The sequence below is a fragment of the Phodopus roborovskii genome, unplaced genomic scaffold, assembly GCF_943737965.1.
Source record: "Phodopus roborovskii unplaced genomic scaffold, PHOROB, whole genome shotgun sequence".
NCBI lineage: Eukaryota > Metazoa > Chordata > Mammalia > Rodentia > Cricetidae > Phodopus > Phodopus roborovskii.
Genome location: NW_026125955.1, coordinates 293,835 through 315,199, shown reverse-complemented (window position 1 = coordinate 315,199; position 21,365 = coordinate 293,835). Strand labels below are relative to the sequence as shown.

Sequence of the window (21,365 nt, the reverse complement as noted above, 5' to 3'; positions counted from 1 at the left end):
ATTAAAAACACCCTCAACACAATGGCTATGTTCTAGGAATTCAAATCTGTATTGCTCATCTGGATTTGACATGTTTCATCAGCATAGTAGCTGGGGACATAGCTCTAAAGCCCCTGCCCTTGAACCAGAAGGCAGTGACTTTGACCCTCCTCATTATGAAACAGGTCCACTAGCAGCTGAGGCTGTCTCTGAGGAAGGGCCAATACCCCACTGTTGCTAACAACCACTGAAATAATACACATTAGACAATATGGCAACATCTCCTAAAAGGCTATGGTTAACAAAGTGTCAGGTAGCTACAATCCTGGGAAGGCTTCCCCACCTTCAGACCTGAAGACAAGGCAGGGGTTGAGCATTGTTGGAAGAAATCGACACCACCAGGTGTGAGTAATGGGTACCTACAACTGAGCACATAAGGCTAAGAGTGGACTCACCTTGGGTGGCCCCAGCCAGTGCATCCTTTCAATTATTTCTTCATTCCCCATTTATTGAGTACCTACTATGTGCTAGATAGCAACAATAGCCGTGTTCAAAACAAAGTCCTTGCCCTGCTGGAGCTCCCATTCTACTAGAAGAATAGGCAATGAACAAACCAAAAGAGGAACTTAGCTGATGGGTGGCATTAAGTGCTATTAACAGCAGCATGGGGAAAGGTGTGATGTGATGGGGAATGAGAAGTGCCATTTGAGAAACGAGGCCAGAGATGGTCTCACTGAGAAAGCAGCACCTCAGCGGAGGTTGGGAGTGGAGAAGCCAGCTTCCAAAACAGGCAGTTTGCCTGACCATTTTTTCCATATAGTCTTTACCCCTTCATATCCAGTTTGGTCCTTGTAGCTCACCTGTGCCTGCTGCATCCACAAGCTCCCTTGCCCTCTGGCTACGAATCCCGTTCACCCAGTGGCAGACACCTGTAAAGACAAGAGAAGCAAAAGGAGAGTGAGGCAAGGACATGGTTTTTTGGGCTCTTTCTGGGCGGGACTTGTGAGCTGGCTGCAGCCCACTCCTGCAGGCAAACCTTCCCACACAGAGGGTGTAAGAAGAAGCTACAATCTTTGTTGTTTAGATTTGTTGTTTTGCTTAATTTTGAGCCAAGATCTTGCTGTGTAGCCTTAAACTCAAAATCTCTCTGCTATGGTCTGCTAACGGCTGACTTTACAGGCCTAAGTGACCACAGTCAGCTCAGATACTCAACATACTTTATTTTATTTGCATATATTCACTATGCAGAACAGTAGATTTTATTATGAAATGTTCACACATGTATGTGGTGATATAGTGTTTATGATCTAATAAAACCACTGAGGATCAGAATGTAAAGCCAGCCACACTAGACGGATATAGAAGTTGGGCAGTGTTAGCACACACCTTTAATCCTAGGACTCAGGACACAGATGGATCTCTTTGAGTTCAAGGCCACCCAGGGCTACACGACAATGAATCAGACTAAAGGATGAACAGAGCTCACACCTGCAATCCCAGCACTAGAGAGGTATATAAGGAAGAAGCAAAGGGTCTCATGTGGCAATTAGTCTCCAGCCTGGTTGGAGAGAACATAAGCAGTCTAGGAGAACAGTGCAGTCTGGAGATGCAATGTGAGGTTCAGTGGGTCACCCCTTTGGTCTGAGCATTGGTAGAAGTCAGAACACCCTAGTGGCTGGCTGCTTTGCATACTGAGCTTCAGCTTGAACCTCAGTATCTGTCTCTGGGTTTTTATTATTTGGGTTACACATGTATATCATTTGCTTTGTTCATATTTGCCCATCTTCCCTTATCCTTCCTCTGAAAGTGTTTCTGGGGTGTCCTGCCCCACTAAGATGCCTAGAGCATAAACACCAAGCCAAGAACAATGCCTTGTTCCTCCCAACATCATTGTGCAAATCAACGAGAGTTCTGTTGTCAGCAAGATTTCAGGTCTCTGTGTAGCAGGAGCATTGTAATATACTGCCACCCATGGAGAACACACAGCTCTGGGGAGCTCAATGGGTTCCAGGCTATTCCTGATTCTAGAGCAAGTCCAGAAAACACCCATTATGGTTGTTTTTTTAGCAAAACTGTCCCACCTCAAAGCCAAACTCCTATTACGGAGATGGGGTGCTACATGCCCTTTTGCCCTCTGCATTGGGGCCCTGGCTGGCACCAGCCACTCTACCTCCATGAGCTAACCTAACCACATCAACATCAGAATTCCAAGAAAAGCTGTCCCAAATTGCCCTGTCCAGCTCCCTATCATTCACAGCTGCCAACAGACAGAAGGCATCTATCGCAAACTGAGTGAAAGCAATGGACCACAGTGGGGACAGTGTGGAGGCGACATCTGAAAGAAATTAAAAGGCAGGGGTGGGGGTGGGCTGAGAGCCCAGGCAAGCACCAGAAGTATCATATACTGGGGAGGTCTCTGAGAAGGAGGGGATGCAAAGCCTGGCTCCAGGCTGCGAGCGCCCACATTTGGACATATTTCAGGACAAAAAGCACCCTGTGTGTTTCTGTGTGCATTGCAGATTCTTGGGTTAAACATGATGCTTCAAATTTACAAATCCCCAAGAAAAGGTGCCTAGGACATGATTCTGAGGACCCATTCCAAAGCTCAGAAAAACTGCTGTTTTTTTTTTTTTTTTTTTTTTTTTGCACTTACATAAGTTAATCCAAAGAAATGAGTCCATAGCCAAAGTCAGAAACGTTGGAGATCAAATTGCAGCCAGCTTCTGGGTCTTGGCTGATTCATCAAAAGAGGGATAACCTACATTAGAACCCTGGGTCCAACTCTCTCAAGCTGGGTGTCCTTGGGCAATATTCTGAACCCACCCAGGACCTCACTTTTCTAATCTAAAAAATGGTCTCATTCTCTACCTCACAGAGTCATAATAAGGGTTAAATTATCTCTGTGGATCATAGGTGTCTGGCACAGACTCTGGAATCCTGGCTGCTCAGAATTTGTCTCTTCTCTAACTATGTCTACCTTTCCTGAACAAGAGCTAGACTTGTGGGGTGAAGCAGTTCTGGAGTGCTAGTGGCCCCTGAGAACTCCCTGAGGAGCTTGGCAGCTCTTGTATCAATGTTTGTTTCTGTCGTTTACTAAGAAGCATCCTGGTTGGCTGTCATTTGGTCCTAGCAGGGCATGCTTTCAGGAACTGCTTGCCACCGAAGGTCACTAATGCACATTAATAACAGTATACTTGACTGACCTACCATAGCAGCTGCTTTCATCTCCAGAACTCAAGTCTTCTTTACCCTGCTCTGTGCTACCAGAGTGCCCTGTGACTGGGAACTGCTAAAGGGCCTTTGCTCCCTGCCTTTCCTTTTCTATCCTTTCTGCTCCTCCTTTTTCCATTTCTCTCTCTCTTAGTCTCTCTCTCTCTCTCTCTCTCTCTCTCTCTCTCTCTCTCTCTCTCTTTCTCTGTTCCTAGCCTTGGTCCTCCATCTTGTCCTTTCCTTCATTGGCTCTTTCAAAAACCCTCACCCAAATGTAATTATCACAGGGAAACAGCTCTGAAGAGTCTCAAGTAGAGCCATTGGTCCAGGTTAGGACCAGTTTTGGGTCACTATCAGTGACAGCTATACCTTCCCTTTTGTTCCCACTGGGGAATGAGGAGAATGGCAAAGCCAAATGAATCCTGGTCGATGCCCTTAGGCAACTCGCCAGTTAGTAGGGAGACTGACCACAGAGTGGGGCAAGTAGCTGCTTGTCTCAGGAACTAGGGAAGGCTTTCCTAAAGCCAAAACACTTCAGTTGAGGCTTGAATCCCAAGCATTCGCTCTGCAATGAGAAAGGGTCAAAGGGCATTGAACGATGGCAAGGCCATGAGGACAGAAGGGCAGTGTAGGCTTGGAGATGGGCTGCAAGTTCTGGGACCAGGGGAAGCAGGGAGCCTGGAAAAACTGTGGTCTTGTGGGTTTCTAGGGTCTAACCCAGCATTTTTTTTTTTTTTTTACCTACAAGCCAAACACAACTTGCCAGCTCTATAGCTCCAATGTACCTGTCAACATAGACGGCTGGATTAGCATCTCATGTTGGAGAAGCTTCCCCTGCTCTCCCTGTGGTCAAGTTCCTTACAAGTGGCCTGCAAATGCACCCAGAGCTTATCCCTCTGTCACCTGGAAATATCCGTAAAAGTGTAGAGGTGTGTCTGGTTGTCACAATGGCTCCAGAGTAAAACTGCCATGCCAGGCCAGGAAGTCAGGGCATTGAGTGTCCCACAATGCAAAGAACTGTGTGACTCCAATAACCAAGAGTGCAGTTGCCCCCACAGGACACCCATGCTTTCACTTTCTGAAGTTTCCCCTACTCGCTGGCAAATGTAGTCTAAAAACATTAAAGGGAAAATTCCAGAAATAACAATTGTTAGTTTTTAAATAATCTTGTTTTCAGTTTCTGGTTATAAGGATTGTCTCATTATTAGTTGTTGTTAACCTCCTGTGACTAGTTTATTGGTTGAACCTCATCATAGGGCTTTATAAAAGGAAAAACAATTCAGACACTCACTAGGTGTCTTGGGGCCAACACCCCACGGATAAGGGGGGAAAGTTGAACTGTGAGTTCAAACTCCCCGAGGCTGTCCTTTTCTGTTCTTCTTGTCTAGCACAGGAGGGTGTGTGCTAAGTGCTTAATAAATCATCTCATGGCTTCATTCTGACTGAGCATCGTGTTTCTTGGCACTAGAGACAGAGAGACAAACACTCTTGTGCAGTGCCTTTATATCTGGGCCAGCCTTGGCAGCCTGCTAAGGTAATCCTAAAAATCCAGCATGCTTCTTTTCCATCGCTGGCCCTACCCTGCAAGCTAAATGCTGAACCTACAAAAATCATTCATTCGTTTATGCAGCATGTAGGAGTCACTGAAAAAGTTCAGAGTAGCACTCAGCCATGATCTTGTGGATTTCACCAGAGTGGAGGAGGCCTGCGTGGGGGCTGGTAGTTGAGGTGGTGCCTGAGACGTTTCTGCCTGCCTCAGACAATCTCTGGGGACTGGGGGGCTGTTGTGGATGGAAATATGCGCCACATGGCCTGAACTGCAGGGCCAAGCTCCCAGCTCTCACAGCCCCAAACACTTCCAGATGGATTTATTTATAACTCCCCAAACACTCGACTCTCTGCCTCAGTCCCCTCCCCACTGCTGAACAGGGCCAGGCCGCCCCTCTCCACTCCGGAAACCAGCAGGAGACAGGGAATGTGCATCAAAGTGGCTAAATCACAGCTCTGCACAGTCCAAGCTCCGGGTCACCACTGTCCCCTAGGTGGCAGCAGCAGCCCACTATGTAGGTGTGCCTGCTGGACCTGGCCATCGTTATCATGCCCACCTGGTGCTTGAGGCTTCTCACCGAATGGCTGCTGAGGAGATGGTATGACTTACATCCACATTGACAAGTCTCCTTTCCAGGCCTGCTTCCCCCTCAGAAAGCCAAGGCCCGCCCAGGGCGCCTTCTCATTCATCGTCTCTGGGGCATTCTGAGTCTGCTAATACTGCTTTTTCACAATATAGACTTTCAAAGGTTTGGGATCCTGACATTTGTCAACTCCGACTCTTTTTGCAAACAGGAGACAGCTGAGAGAGGCTAAGTAATGGGCCTAAGGTTACATAGCAAGTAAAATAGCAGATACAAAAGAGGAAAATCCAGGCCTGCCCCTGATGCTAGGGACCTCCGAAATTCCATTTTCTTCCTGTACATCAAGTGGGACTGGCAGGTGGTATGCCTGCCCTGCATGGAGCACATGCTGGCGCTGTCATTTACTCCCTGGGTGATCTTTGATGAACTATTCTTCCTCTTTTCACTCAACTTCTTGATCTTTCTTTTAAGGATTAAAGAAATAATGAATTTAAATATCTTAGACTGGCGCTTGGCTCACAGGGAGCCCTCAGTAAAAAGTAATGGATAGGGCTGGGATAGTTAGTTTAGTTACAATATTTGCTCAGCGTGTGTGAAGTCTGAGTTCCATCCCTAGCAACACGCACACGCACACGCACATGCGTGTGCGTGCACAAGAAATACAATAGTTTATTGTTCAGTTGCATCACTACAGAGCCTTAACTTTCATCTCTTGATGTACAAGCAAACACTATATTGCGCCTTCTCACACAGAAAGAGGTAAGGTATGTAATCATGAAGAGACAGAGTGGTCCACTAAGGCTGTGTTTGATGGACCAGAGAAGGTACTTGGGCCATGGATTCTGAAAGACCAAACCTCTTAGCTGAGCCTCTGTGGTTTATGCAGCCAGCTGGGCAGGCACATTTTATCGACCCTAAGATGGGTCTGTGGACCTGTTTGGTGTTGAGGAACCATTTCGTTCTGGGGCTGAGGTCTGCCTGGAGCTAGAGGCGACAGGGTAGCAAAGAAAGCAGACAAAGGTTCCAGAGGAAAGTTCCTAGATGCTGGATATCTGCTTCCTGTAACTCCTTTCTGCCACCAAAGCTACTCACAAGCCAAGTCTGCCAGCCCCACTCCTCTGCATCCAAGGGTCCAGACAAGTTTTCCTGTAGCTGTTCTGCATGACACCAGACTTCTTCCCCACTGGGAGCCCCTGGCATTCACACATTCCTTCCTGCTTGCTGCTGTGCAATTAGCCTCGCATAATTTCTTTGTGTTTTCCCACCCGACACGGCACATCAGTGACAGCATGAGGGAGTAGCAAGCTCTGAACACACACAGGCAAGGAGACTGACTATTGGTGATTCTGCCAATTGGATGTGACTCATCAAATGGGCCCGAAATCCAGCAGTAATTGGGCTTCATCTGTTTCACCTTTTCGGTGGGTTACTGGGAGGCTTGGAGTTCCGGAGAGTGCAGGAGGCACAGAGCAGTTGCATTACACATGCCCAATCTCTGTCTAAGCAAAAAGAACTCTTGGAGTCTGTGCACAAACTTCTGAAGAGAGTCCCAGGGGCAGCTCATCTTCATCTCTAGAAACTTCTTTATAACAAATGCTTTGGCCTTGGCTACAGAAACGATCAGGTCTACTGCTCTAACCCTACTGTGCAGCCTCTCTGAACTGTAGTTTTCCCCTGTGACATGGGAGCAATATTACCTCTTGCATGGTGTTGCCCCGACTCAGGGATGGATATTAGGTTCTCTCAATAAACATAACTTTTACAATGCCTTCCTGTGTTGCAAAAGTAAATCCGTACAGAATCTAAAATCACCTAGAGGCACACACGTGGTGCACAGACATACATGCAGGCAAACATCCATACACATAAAACGAAAAGAAAAAAAATGAAATCACCTAGAGGTAAATTGTTTCATCTCTCAGTATTGATGGAACACTCTGCATGAGAGAGAGAGAAAAAAAGAAATACAAAGAGGTTTCATACACACATAAGAGACTGTGGAATATGGCATGAGTGAAATAGTTTGGATAACTCGAATGCCTTTAAGAGACAAGCAGGCAGGACAGTGAAGAAAGGTTAAGAAACACAATAAGGAGAGGTGGGAACCACGGGGAGCTGTACAACACATGCTTTAGCTGAAGGGGAAGCCACCATCCCAATGCAGTTACTGTCTTGTGGAAATGTAGATATCACTTTACCAGAACTTTCTGTTTTTCAAAAGGAGCCAGAAAGCCAGCTCACATGGAAAGATTACCAATTGTTGCTGGGGCACAATCTGTGGCTATTATTTAGCCAATGGTCACGGGTTTGTAGCTTCTCTATAAGTAGTATATTTCTCAAAATACATGCCAACAGAAAAGAAGCAAACCTCTGACTTGCACATGTGCCTGTAGCCTCAAGAAGAGGTCAATATGAAAACCTAGGAAGAGTTGGGCAGTGGTGCATGCCTTTAATCCTAGCATTCAGGAGGCAGAGGCAGGGGGATCTCTGAGATTGAGGCCAGCCTGGACTACAAAGTGAGTTCCAGGACAGCCAAGGATGCACAGAGAACCCTGTCTTAAAAATCCAAAAAGAAAAAAAAAAAAAAGAAAGAAAGAAAAGAAAAAGAAAACCTAGGAAAAAAGAAAATGTATAAGGCCCGACCCTGGGTGGCCGGATTCAGGCTCAGAATGTGGGCCACACTGCTCTGGCACTGGAGAAAGGAAGGAACAGACAAGAGGCCTTAGAAAGCCGGAAGCACACAACTACAGGAACTATGTATAAAACACTCGAGTAAGAACTCCGGTAAAACACATACCCAAGGGCCGGGAGTGTAGCACAACAATAGATCCTGCGTTAAGGACTTCCTAATAATGATATATGCTTTTATTGTTATTTATTATATATAACTATAAAATAAACTTTGTTTCATGATCAAAAGTTCCAGGCATCCAAAGTCATTCTCCAGGGAAACAATTGACAAAAGCATTTTACCCCTCCCCCAAGGCGGAGAGCACAGGGCTGTGTGAACACAGGGGTTGGGAGAATGAAGTGGGTCCCACACTGGGGTACAGAGCCACTAAAGCATGAGGCAGTGTGGAGAAGGGTCACACACAGATAAAGAGCTAGGCAGAAAGCCAGCCCACAACAGCGCCTGGGTCCTAATCCCCAGAACCTGGCCACGGTTGCTTCACTTGACAAGGGAAGTAAGACTTATAAGTGGCAAGGATACTAAAGTGAAGGAGAGATGCAAGGCAGAGGCTCATGTGAGGACAGAAACAGAATCAGAGAAGGGATGTACCAAAAACTTGCCAGCCGGGGCTGGTTCTGAATCTGAGGAATGTAAGCAAGCCCTAGAAACTGGGAAAGACAATAGATTCCTCCCTAGAACTTTTAGAACTACTCCACAGGAGGGGATCCATGTCTGCTATTGGAAAGCTGGAGAAAACCTAGGACTGGGAAGCTCACAGGTCCTGCTACTGTTTTGCTAAATGGACAGGTGTGCCCATCAAATAGCCATCTAAATGATTATGTTTATCCCTAGATTAATCTGTGATCAGCTTTGATCAGAGAAGCTTCCTTTTACAATGGTCAGTGGTGACCGAAGACACACATACCTGGTCAAGGTGATGAGAATAAGTGATGGTTTAGCCATAAATAGATCATCTATAACCCTTCCTTCAAGGCTAAGAGAACATCCTGGAAGAAGGTGCATAAAGAATGTAAGGGCTAGAGGATGGCAAAAATGCTGGAAAATGCTGTCTTAGGCCATGACATAGCTGTTGCTCTCTCTCTCTCTCTCTCTCTCTCTCTCTCTCTCTCTCTCTCTCTCTCTCTCTCTCTCTCTCTCGTCTATTCCTCCCCTGACTCAATCTTCTTAGTCCCACATGTATTAACAATCAATGGTCCTTACTTACCCTCAACAGTAATGGTCTCTACCACTTTCTTAAGCCTATAGTACAATGCCCAAAACAATAACCCAAGGCCAGATTTGTGGCGCTTGCAGATTTCCATGTTGTAGACACACTCATTTTGGCTCATTTCAAGCTTCCAACGTGACATAAATTTGGCACAAAGTGAGAGGAGATATGATGCCATATACCTTGCATATGCAAGAGATGTCAGGAAGTGCAAAGACATAGATTAACTCGAAAGTAGTTGGAAGATTAGGAGGTAAAAGTTGGATTTACCACCTATGTTTTCAACACTATTTAATTACAGGGCTGTATAATTTAGTATGTTTGCTTAACAGTTCATTTTAAAGTCCAGGATAATTTTAGATTTACAAATCTCTTTTCTGTTCTGTCTCTTTCCTGTGTACCCTTCCCCAAACAGTCCCCTATGCATAATTTCAAAACATTTGTCGAAACAAGGAGCTTAGCCTTGGCGTAAGGCACTAAATGAAGTATGGAGTTATTAGGATTGACCTGGTTTCCCTACAATCTTCTTTCTGTTCTAGGATCTACTCCAGGATCCCATATTGCATATTTTTGGTAATTTGTTTTTGTTGACTGACCCTTAATTCCAGTTTGTCTTCTGTAATTTAATTACACCAGAAAACAGAAGATGGGATGTTTACCATTTGGCCCACACATTCCTAAATATTTAACAGTTGGCTGTCACTAACCACTACAAGCCAGTTCCAGCAAATCACTCAAAGAAAAGCTGACAAACAATTGGTCGTTTTTTGTTGCTTTCCCCAATTGATTATACTTTTGGGTGCTGAGGGTTGAACCTAGGGCTTTGAGCATGTTAGGTAAAATCTCTACTGAGCCAGATTTCCAACCCCATTTCTGCAACTATTTATTGGGCATCTTCTAAGGGTTAGTGCTGGGGGTACACAGATAGCAAAAATAGCCCTTGCTACTGAGGTGACAGAAATAACAGACAAAACCCGTATAGTGATCTGGGCTAGTATGGAGGGTATAGAATGGTTCAGAGGATGGAGGGATCAACCCTAGATAGGGAAGTCAAAAAAGGCTTCACAGAGGAACACCAAGAATAGCCAAGAGTGTCCAGGTAGCTACAAGGAGGCCAGGGGAGGCTTCTCATGTGGAATGAAAGGTAAGCTGAGCATCCATGTGTGAGTGGGACTGACCCAGGCAGCTGAAGAAGCAGAGGAAACAAAGGTCATCCAATTATTCCTTCATTCAATAAGCATTTCCTAGCTGTCAACTCTATACTGAGCATCAAAGTCAGAAGCATGTAATGAATAAGGGTGCTCAGCCTGGGGAGTGATAGTGCCTGTGTTGTCAGGGAAGATGCGATGGAGTCTAGCCATGTGAAGGATCAGGACTCATGGACACTAAGTATAGCTTACAGTGCAGAGGGTTTACAGTCAGACATCTCCCTGACAAGACTGGACAACCTCCAGGGAAGCTGAAAACCAGCTAATTGTTGCTTAACCCCCACCACTCTTGCTAGAGGACACTCAGTGCCAGGACCTTCTTGAACATGTACCCCGTGTTCCTTTTCTCCAGCCCTTCACACCTAGACCCCTGTCACCAGACTCCTGATACCCTCTAGCCTTCTATAATATACACTGCTTTTCTTTATAACATTTATTGCCTCTATTACATAGTATGCTTGAGGCTAGACTGAGCTACAGGAGATTGGTTTTAAATAAAAAAAAAAAGTAGAAGCTGTTTGTTATCACTGTCTCCCCTTAGTTTCAAGCAGCTCAGGCCTTGGCCTGTGGGGAATTTGGGCCATATTCACAGAATGGGTGAGTGAATGAATGGATGGATGCTAAAAATCAAGTGTTCAAGGCTACATTCCTAATCTTCTGTGGCCCAAACATCTTCCCTCAATTGTGAGTCTGTTGACTTAGAACTGGAACTTTACACAGCATAACACTGACATGAAGGAAATTCAGAATGCTTTTCTTTGAAGCCCTGTGAAAATATGAAAGCTCACATGACAGTAACTGATGTCTTCGGTGCCTACTAAGAGCCACCACCCATCCTAAGTTATATGCATGTGTAATAAGTATAGAACAAGTCCCTACTAGATGCCCAGAATTTCGTGCTGATGTGGAGATACAGCACTGAGTGAAAGATTTAAAAAAAAAAATCTCTGCTTTTCAAGAGCATTACCATTTTAAGGTGAGGAACCTGGGGTTCAGAGGCTAAATAACTTGCCCAATACCCAACAGCAGTGGAACGTCAGAGTGAAGAAGAGAGGGCCCTGCACCAGTGTTCATACCAACTGGACAACTGTGCCTTTGGAAGTGCTGTGGGAACGTGCTTGGCAAACTCAGTGACACATTTGAGCTCTTGTTCATCGTGGGAGTATGGGGTGTTGTGAAGGTAGGGAAACATCTGGGCCATGGAGCCTGGCGTATACATGGTGGACAGGGCTCTTGGGGGAAGTCATTAGCACATCTAGGCCAGGAGAGCAGTAGCTATGTATGCTAAGACTCAAGAGTCCCATTGGTACCTCCTGGAGGCTGCAGATTTAGACCTGTGAGGAGGGAGGGGGGTCTCTTCTTCACTGGGTGCAATTTGGTGCTTTTTGCTTTTGGTTGTTGTCATTGTTTTCATTAGAATTCTATCCCAGTCTCCTATCTGTTGCCCTTGTGCTGGCCCCACCCCACCCCACTCCTTGCCTAGTCCTCCTATTCAGCAGAACAAAGAAAAGGTTTGGCCAACCCCCACTGAGCTTTTCTGGTTTTCTGTTTCTACTGCAACAAAGATCAGCTCACTAAGTACTCTCCATCCTGGATCCTTGGAATGAGAAGGGAAAATAATTCATCACCTAGAGTAACCTGCTCCCCACCCCCTCAAATGGCCTTAGGAAGCCCAGTGTTCCTTCCTGGTGGGGCTAGGCAGGGAAGGTGCCTCCCTTTCTGCTCAGCCTCAGGGAGCTGTGGGATACTGATGACTAACATCTGGCCTGGCCTGTGTTCCCTCCCTTAGGCTCTACCTGCAGCCTCCATAGAGCCAAAGAAAGAATGGAGCATCCTCTCTCTCATAGCTCCAGCCTAGATGGAAGAGATTGCGTGGGACTTCCACTGAGCTGTGTGTTCTCTAAGTACTGGTCCTAAGGATATGGATTTCATGCAGGATTAAATCCTAAATGGCAGGTGCTTGGTAAACTGTTAGCTCTAGTGGGCCCACCTGAGCAGTAGGCATGGTGGCCATGTTGACTCTGAGAAGTGGGCTGGGATGTCAGCCCACCACTGGCCTCTCCAAGACCACTGGCTAGTGTGAGGCCATCTGGCCAAAGCCAAGCCCACTACAGGGAACACTGCTTTCTCAGCTGAATGCAGCAGCCTGGCAGCCCTTTTCCCATTATTATTTGAACAGCTGTATTATTTATAGATGGAGGTTGAAGATAAGACTGTGTTTTAGAAGAGGTCAAGAAAGATGGGAGTTTTGAGTTATGCATTAGTCCTGAGTGGCAAGGCCAGTTGGTCAATTAATTATCTAACCTCTGGGTCCCTCAAAACACTGTGTGTTTGTTTGTTTGTTTGTTTTTGCAAAACTAGGATTGAATGTAGGACCCTGTAAATGCTTTAAAATTGAGCTACAATTTTAGTCTCTTTCTTTACTTTTAATTTTGAGACAGGGTCTTTCTTTCTAAATTGCCCAGGCTGGCCTTGAACTCACTCTCAATCGCAGCCCAGGTGGGTCTTAAGCTTTCAATCTTCCCACTTCACCCTCCTAAACATCCGAGATAACAGGACTAGGCCACCAGGCCTGACTACAGTGCTGGCTTTTAAAGATTACTGCACTGCAATATAAAGTACTTTATCTACCTGTTACATTTTACTTACTGGTGTTTTGTAGTACCAGGGATGAAATCCAGGGCACTGCCCTACTGTATTTAGTTAAGAAGTAATGTGTGTGTGTGTATGTGTGTGTGCATGTGTGTGTGTGAGTATGCACATGTCAAGATGCACATGAGGATATCAGAAGACAACTTCTGGGAGTTGTTTCTCTCCTTCCACTGTGGACCTGGGGATGAAACTCAGATTTATTCTCTAAACCATCTCACCATTTCCCACAATCGTTTTATAAATGAGCACACTGAACATCACTGAAGAGAAGGTACTAGTCCAAGGTTATCCTGGCTAGGTCTGCTAACACCTATTATCCAGTGGAGTCTGCTGTCCTTAAACAATCTGCTCCTGAGAATTCTATGTCACATGGCCTAGAGGTGGCCTAGGGCCACTCAGTGACCCTCACTGTTCCTCTGCTTATCTAGTCAATAAGTTCCTGCTGATTAGTCTCTATGGCCCTGTCACAATCCAGACCATAGCAAGAGGTAGCAGAGAATAATAATAGTTAGGGTCCAGGGTAGAACTTTCCAGGGGATCCCATAGGATGCTTGGAGATCTCTAGTTGAGTGGTGACAGCCAGGCTACAGATGGTAAAATGGTAACATGTAGTTTGGTTCCAGATGTATTTTGAAGGTAGAAACATGATTTGAATGTGGGGTTGGGAGAAAAGAATCAAGGAGATGTGGGTTCTCAGCGATTGCAAAGCTCAGTTTGACATTAGCAGTGACACAGCCAATAGTTTGCTTTTGAATGCTAACCCTGAAGGACTATAGGGGAACCTGTAGTAGGTAGGGCCCACTGGAGGGAAGTTAAGTCCCTTGAAGGGGTTATTGGGACCCTGCTCCCAGCTTCTCACCTAGCTTCTTGGCTACTTTAGTGTGAGTAACTTTCCTTCTATCAGGATGTTCCAACTTGCCAAAGACTCAAAGCAAAGGGACCAGCCCAAATAACCCTCCCTCCTTATAGACTGCCTATTGCAAGCATTTGCCACAAAGACAGAAAGCGTCTCAGCACATCTTCACACCACCTCCATTCGGCAGGTCTGGATTGAGCAGCTCTAGGCGCTGGGGATCCAGCTCCCCAGTGTGCTCCTTTCCACTGTCTGTTCTAGCCATCTGACACATACAGACCTCAGTATGGAACTTCCAAAGCCAAGGTCATATAGACATGTCATGGCCCTTTAGCCTTTCACCTGGCTCCCCATTGTCTCCAGAGGCAAAAATGGCCAAGATCCATAGCATGACCCACCAGGCCCCAAAAGATTCATCTCACTTCCTGCCACTCCCAGCTCTCCATTCCTCACACACCCATCACAGGGCTGCTAGCCAATGCCTGAGCATGCCATTGCTTTCCAGAACTCTCGGCATCTTCCCAAGGTTCTCCAGGCCAGAAAAGCCCTGTGTGTTCCTCAGCTGGGTTCACTCACTTTCATCCTGTAGGTCCTCACCATCTGTCTCCTTCATTTCCAGCCTTGGCCTGTCTCAGGGAGTTCTGTGTAAGCTTTTATACACAGAAGAGCCATTGCTTGCTCTCTATTTTTCTCCCTACTGGACTAGCTGCTGTTTCTCCTTCTCCTCCTCCTCTTCTTCCTCCTTTTTTATTTTTTTGAGGCAGGGTTTCTCTGAATTGCTTTGGAGCCTTCCTAGAACTCCCTCTGTAGACCAGGCTGGCCTCAGACTCACAGAGATCCACCTGCCTCTGCCTCTGGAGTTCTTGGATTTAATGCAAGTGCCACCACTGCCCAGCAGTACTTCTTGTTTTTATTATTTTACTTTTTAATTTTACATATCAATTCCAATTTTGCCTCCCTCCTCTCATCCCGCTCCCCCCATGTCTCCCTCAGCCCACTGGGGACTGGCTACTTCTTAAGGACAGGTATTGTTTTTTATTTCTTTGTCTATGCAACCCTGCACTGCCCTTGCCAATGAAGTCAATAAAGGTTTGTTGAAAGTCAGGCTTGATGGTGTGTGCTAGTAATCCTAACTATGTGAGAGGCTGAGGTGAGGTATCAGTTGGGGCCAGGAGTTCAAGACCAGTTTATAGAACACACCGAGACCTCTTTTCTTTCCAAACAATCTCGCTATGTAACCCAGGCCGGCCTCAAACTGGCCATCCTCTTGCCTCAGCCTCCCCAGTGTGAGGACTACAGGTGTATGTGAGACACCATCTCTTTATAAAGTTTACTGGATCAACCAATGAATATTCTCTATTGTACTTCAGTAGAGATACTAAGGGATTGGGAGTAAGGTGTCTCAAGGATGGAGTTAGAGAGAGTGAAGCAGAGATCCCATTGGAGCTGAATTTAGAGGACCCAAGAAAACAATTTAGGGTGGGAGAGATGTCTCCGTAATTAAGAGTGCTTGCTGATCTTCAATAGGACCCCAATCCTGTTCCTAGCACCCACATTGGAATCAGGGGACAGCTCAAAATGTCCTGTAACTCCAGTTCCCGGGGATCTGACACTCTTTTCTGGTCTCTTTGGGCACCCATATACACAGAGCATACTCTCCCCCACATACACACAAATTTAAAAAAATTAAAAACAAAAACAGTTTTACCAAGCAAAAAGAATTCTCAGTGCTGCTTTTCATGTCAGTCACAAACTGGCAGCAAGGAGGATGAATATGGCTCACAGATGCTTTGGGCTTGGCCGTCTTTCCCCTGCAGTGTTTTCAAAAGTAATGTGAGAAGACAGGCGTTGTGGCTGGTCATACCACAAGTTGTCTCAGACTTGGCTGACTCCTACCCATATGGTATTTGCTAGGGCTGGGTTGGGAAGTGTGGCATCCCCAGGTCAGGAAAGCCCAGAGCTCTCTTGCTGGATCAAAGTCCTGCTGCTTAAGGACACTCTTCTTGGCTAGCTCACATATAGCCCTCATAAAAAGGATGCCTTCACCATCGAGGTCGCTTAGCAGCCACAAGGATGAAGAGCCAAGTGTCTGTTAGCTTCTGTATCAAACCCTCTCAGGTATCCCTGGTAGAAAGTGATGGGGAAGATGGGCAGGGCACAGGCAGCAGCTACAGGACCCAGGATTTCTCAGAACCCTTAGTATGCCCTGAACTCTTAATACCGAAAAGAGAGACGACAGGGACCCAGGAAACCCTCCCATAGCTCCCATCTCAGCTAGCAACTGCATTCCAGCAAGCAGCCTGGCCAGGTGATAATGATACAGACTCAACTGCAGAGGCTCAGGTATATGTCTGCCCCTAAGATCCTGGCTTCGGAAACAATTCTACTCACTCTGCAGAGAAACAGCACTTCTAGGGCCCCCGGGGGCACTCGAGTGTGTCAGGAACGAACGGTATAGGTCAGTGTATGGGTTTCTGTGTCTTCCAGTGAGCACATTGCAAGTTAGCTGGAGGAGGCAAGGAAACCTTAATGGGTCTGCCACCACCAGACACAGGTCTGGCTGCCAGTCTTGCTACTCCTGCTACCACTGGCCTCTCTGGCCTTGTCTCTAGTCATCCCATCACTGCCAGAGCATCCTAGTTTAAGCTGTTTGGAATAAACCCACACACCACAGCTACAGGCAGGTTCCCCAAGCATGTCACAAACACACATAACACACAGCACCATGTCAGTCATCGTCCAGTTGTGTCCCATCTCCACATACCCTCTTTCCTTCATTTTCCTGATCTTTGGTCATGACCACAACCAAGACTTGCCCAGCAGGCATCTAGCATCCTTTAACCCCTGTGCGGCCTGACAGCCTCAGCCCCAAGTGCCAGTTATTTTTTTTTTTTTTTTTTTTTTTTTTTTTTTTAGTTCTCATTCCTAAGTGTGTCACTCAGTGCCCGTTGCCATGAGTGGGCTGTAACCATGCAAAAGAAACCATCCCCAATAAGCATGTCAAAACATTTCCCTGGGGCTTTGCAATGTGTTCCATGAAGTTGCTTTGTAAAACTTACCTTCTCCATTCTGTTGGATGCTGACAAACAGGACTATGGGATATTTGTCTCCTTGAGTTCATAAGCAGCAGAGCAGGAAAGAACAGAGATAGCAAGGCCAAGCCACACAGAGTCAATCTCGTTCACTGAGAGGCACCCTGGAGTTGTTCTAGGCACATGAGACAGCTTAGCCAGAAATGTGGCCTTTTCTCTCCCCTTTGCCCCTTTCCCCCTCCCTGCCATTTCAGAGCCTACAAGGATGCACATGTAGTGCACTGGCCACTACGGTTTCCTAAAAGGACTGCCTTTCTCTAGCATCCATGTCAAGTTTCGGGGCAGCCCTAACACTGTGTACACAGTGGCTGAAGCCATCAGCAGTTCCACTTTGACCCAGTGCCTGATTGGGCCCACACCCTCACCAGTCCTCTCCCCAACTCTCTGTACCTCTTACCCAGATGCTGCCCAAAAGAGTAAGGTTCAGTTGCTGTTGGGGCCGAGCTACTGTCTTCCAGCCGTTGCTGTGTCTGTCTAACATCCCTCAGGGAGCTGTGCTCTTCTGGACTGTAGCCAGGCAGATTTGCAGCTCATGCAGCCCTTGGGACTGGTTAATGCCAAGGAATTCAGTGGAGAAAATGCTTTCCTGATCTCCCCCTTGCCCTCTGTGAGTGCCTCTGTGGAGTCCCTCCATAGACTGGGCCATATCCAGCACACACTCCCATTCAACACTCTGTCCCAGAGAGTACCCTGCCAGGCAACTTGGGCTAAATTCATACTTTGTGCTTCCAACCAATGCCCTCTGTATGCCCAGCTGACTGCCAATGGCAGGCTGTGCTTGGTCCTTTCTACTCTGTAGACGGGCACCACTTGTGCTTGGCTATGTAAAGACAATCACTTTAATGGAAAAGCATCTCCCTGTGCAGCTGAGCCCACAAGTCAGAAATACTAAAGGCACTCACCACTGTGCTTTTTAAGGGCTGTTTCAGGAGGCGTGGTCAGTCCTGCTTGGCTGCTGTACATTGGATGGCATTGCAAGCCACTTAAGCAAAGCACTAGCAAGCTTCATTTCAAAGCAGGTCTAAAAGAATTCCAACTGTGCCAGAGTTGAAAGGGGAGTAAACACTGCTTAATCCCAGAGTCACAAATGCCTCCTGGCACTGAATTGCTAATGAAAATGATGGGGGGGGGGCTGGCAGGGGGAAAAACAGGCTGTCACAGTGCACACACATGTGCTTGACACAGGCATTTCAAGTGAATTTCATGTGAACATCAACGAACACCTCTATGGGCCTCTTGGACCTGAGTGCAAGTTTGAGACTTTTGTGGAAGACAAGAAGCTCAGAAATAGGAAGATTTATCCAAGGTCACTCACAGTGCACAGCTATTTGACAAAGTACGTCAAATGATAGCTCCTTCACTCACAAAACCATGCAGTTCATTTTTAATTAATTGTCTTATTTGTGACACTGGGATGGAACCCAGGGTCTTCTGTGTGCTAAATAAAGTACTCTGCCACTGAGGCATTCCCCCCCCCAGGCCATGATGTCATTGTCACACTCATTCTTTCATTCCCTCAGCAAACAGACCCTGACCCCACCACATCCTAAGTATCCCTCTATGCAGCCATAGTCCCAAAGTATATCAGACAGCCATCTTCAGGAAGTTCTCTGTCCACTAAAGAATGGCAAGAACTGAGCTGAGGACAGTAGTTTGGACCCTTGAGTGCCAAACTGAGGCATCGGATTTTATGGTGTAAGATGCACAGCAGCCTTGGGGAAGTCCTCAGACAGCTGTTCTGTAGGCTGATCTATCTAGCAGTGGTGACTAGATGAATTGGGGCCAGGAAGTGGGGTGAGAGGACTTTGGACATACAGTGTAGCTGATAAGCCAGGGGCCAAGAAGGGCTGAAGTAAGAAGATAGAAAGACTTAGATGTAACCAAGGTGGGTGGATGCTTAGAGTCTCACCAGAGAGGAAGAACCCAGTGGTTCAGGGTTGGGGGAAGCAGATGTTCGAATTTTTATCTATGATAGCAATATGAAGTGAGTAAGAAGACTCTAGATAGTCTGTTATGGCCTCTCCTCCCCTCCGTATGGAAAATTGAGCCTGGGCCTTCTAACCCCTGGACTCTTTTATATGCCCGGAAGTGACCCCTGGGGGAATCCCACTCAGAGCCTCTGGTTGAAATGGTCTGCCAATGTAACAACTACTAATCAAATAAATAACTAAAATACATTCCCACCCTGGCCTCTTTCTGTCCCCCACTCCAAAACAGCTCTGTGGGAAAGTCAGTTTGGGAATTTCCCACGTGTCTATGACTGCAATGCCAGAGCAATGGTCTGAGTCAGCTACAGCCTTCAAAATTCAGAATTTGCCTTCTATCAAAGGCAGCTTGACTATGAGAGGCATGGTGCAAATGGCTCCCAGTATCGCCTCACACATCACCTGGAATTTCTGTGCTGACTTTCAAAGTCCAAAGCCCAGGTCCCAGGTAGAGAGGGAGGCATGAAGCTAAAGCCATCTATCTCAGCAGATGGCCCACTCCCTCCACCCCAGGGACAAAGCAATTGCCTTCAGTTCCCTCTTAAGCTGCCCTTTCCTGTGTCCTCTGGTGAATGAACCAGATCTCCATGAGGTTCCCAAAATAGATAATGACTTTCAGTCCAAACTTTGGTCATAGAAAAGGGACTCCAAATGCTGTGGATGAAACCAAAGCAGAAGGAAATCATAGGCCTCTGGGAAAAGATAAGGACTTTGGAGTCCAACTTTGCTTCAAAACCAGCTTGGGTCCCTACCAGATGTGTGGTTTGGTCACAGTTTTCTCACGTCTCAAATCACAAGGATGTGATTCCCTTCTCAGGATTACCATGAGGCTTAAATAAGCTAATTCATGTATGGCCCTGACAATAATAAAAGCCAGCACCATCCTTCACATGTGCTTCTAAGACCAGGGCTTTTGAAAATAAGGACCAGGCAGGAGTGGTGGCTCACACCTCAAATCCTGGCACTCAGGAGGTAGAAGCAGGAGGGTCAGGGTTTCAAGGTCATCCTATAGCTAGTTTGAGGCCAACCTGGATTACATGAAGCCTTATATCAAAACACTAAAATAAAAAAAAAACAAGAATCAAGTCTTTTGCTAAAATGCTTCCTGGTGAGAGCTGGATGGAAGAAAGAGCTAAAGGTAAAGAAAAGGGTACCAGTGCCTTACCTCATCAAGCAGGGCTTGAAAAGCCACTGGTAACCAACGACAGGAACATAAAAGTGTTAGTATACTGCAAACACTACTAGAGTGAGCAGGAAAGAAATGAAAAATGATAATGAATGATACAATGGCATTAAATCCTCAACTAACTTAGCAGAAGTCAACATATTGCCTCAAATGGGCAAAGGAAGGAATAACAGTTGAAATGCTTTATTTAGAGAAATGAAGACCTAGAATCGGTGGCCTTTGAGAAAAAGGACCCAATGTGGGGGCTGTCACAGGGTATTGTTTCTTTCTATGGGTTTGTTCAACTTCAGTTACTTAGAGTCCAGCCAGGAGTAATATGAAGTCCAAGGCTGCACTCATTGTCCATTACTTTCCCATCAGTGTCGCAGGTGTGTCAGCCCCCTTTCCATTATGCCACAAATGCCCTTCATCTAAAAATGAGGGGGAAACTAGTCGAGGCTAATTCTCCAAGAAACCTCTGCTTTTTGTGTCAGTGGCCTGATGACCACTGTGTCAGTGGTCAACTTGAGAAGGCTTTCAGAGTCTCCACCTGGAAGGCTTAGCATCCTGGCCCTGGGTCCTCTGTACAATGAGCACTTCATGATGGCTAGCTGGAAAGCCTACTGGTAGCATTCTGATGTGTTGGTATATGATCCATGTATAGTATTTATGACTCCACTCCTCTCCTGTAGCCTTGCTGCAACTAGAAATAGATGGTAAAATCTCTCCAAACTGGCCTCACCCAGAAAGATTATTGCTGCCTAATCTTTACACAGCAATGATGTCCGAGAGGAAAGTGAAGAACTTTTCAAAGGACAGTAAATTCTAATTTTTCATCTTTAGCTGGGAAAGCCAGAGGAGGAATTTTGCCTGTGTGACAGCTTTGGCCAGGTCAGGACCAGAATCTTCTGAAACACAGTTACACGTACACACACACACACACACACACACACACACACACACACACACACACACAAGAAACATATATGCACACACAATAAATACATCCACAATAGCCAAAGGAAACATTTTCCTATACAGATTCCTCCTGGTAACTTCTTATCAAATCAATCATGGTGGCTCTGGATAGCCCTTCACTTCCTTTAAGACAACAGTTTTATTGAGATATAATTCACATGCCACTTCTGGATCTATAATACTCAGAAATGTCTGAGTTTAGTGTTTGGTCC

General features: G+C 46.2%; 1 protein-coding gene across 3 annotated transcripts in view; it reads right to left on the bottom strand.

Moving 5' to 3' along the window:
* The window catches only part of Nhsl2 (NHS like 2), a 241,411-nt gene that overhangs the window by 138,738 nt on the left and 81,308 nt on the right, over positions 1–21,365 (bottom strand). For all 3 annotated transcript variants that reach the window (XM_051179152.1, XM_051179154.1, XM_051179155.1), the window contains exon 2: positions 840–908. In XM_051179152.1, coding sequence (XP_051035109.1) covers positions 840–908 — 69 coding nt within the window. The remainder of the gene's footprint in view (positions 1–839; positions 909–21,365) is intronic.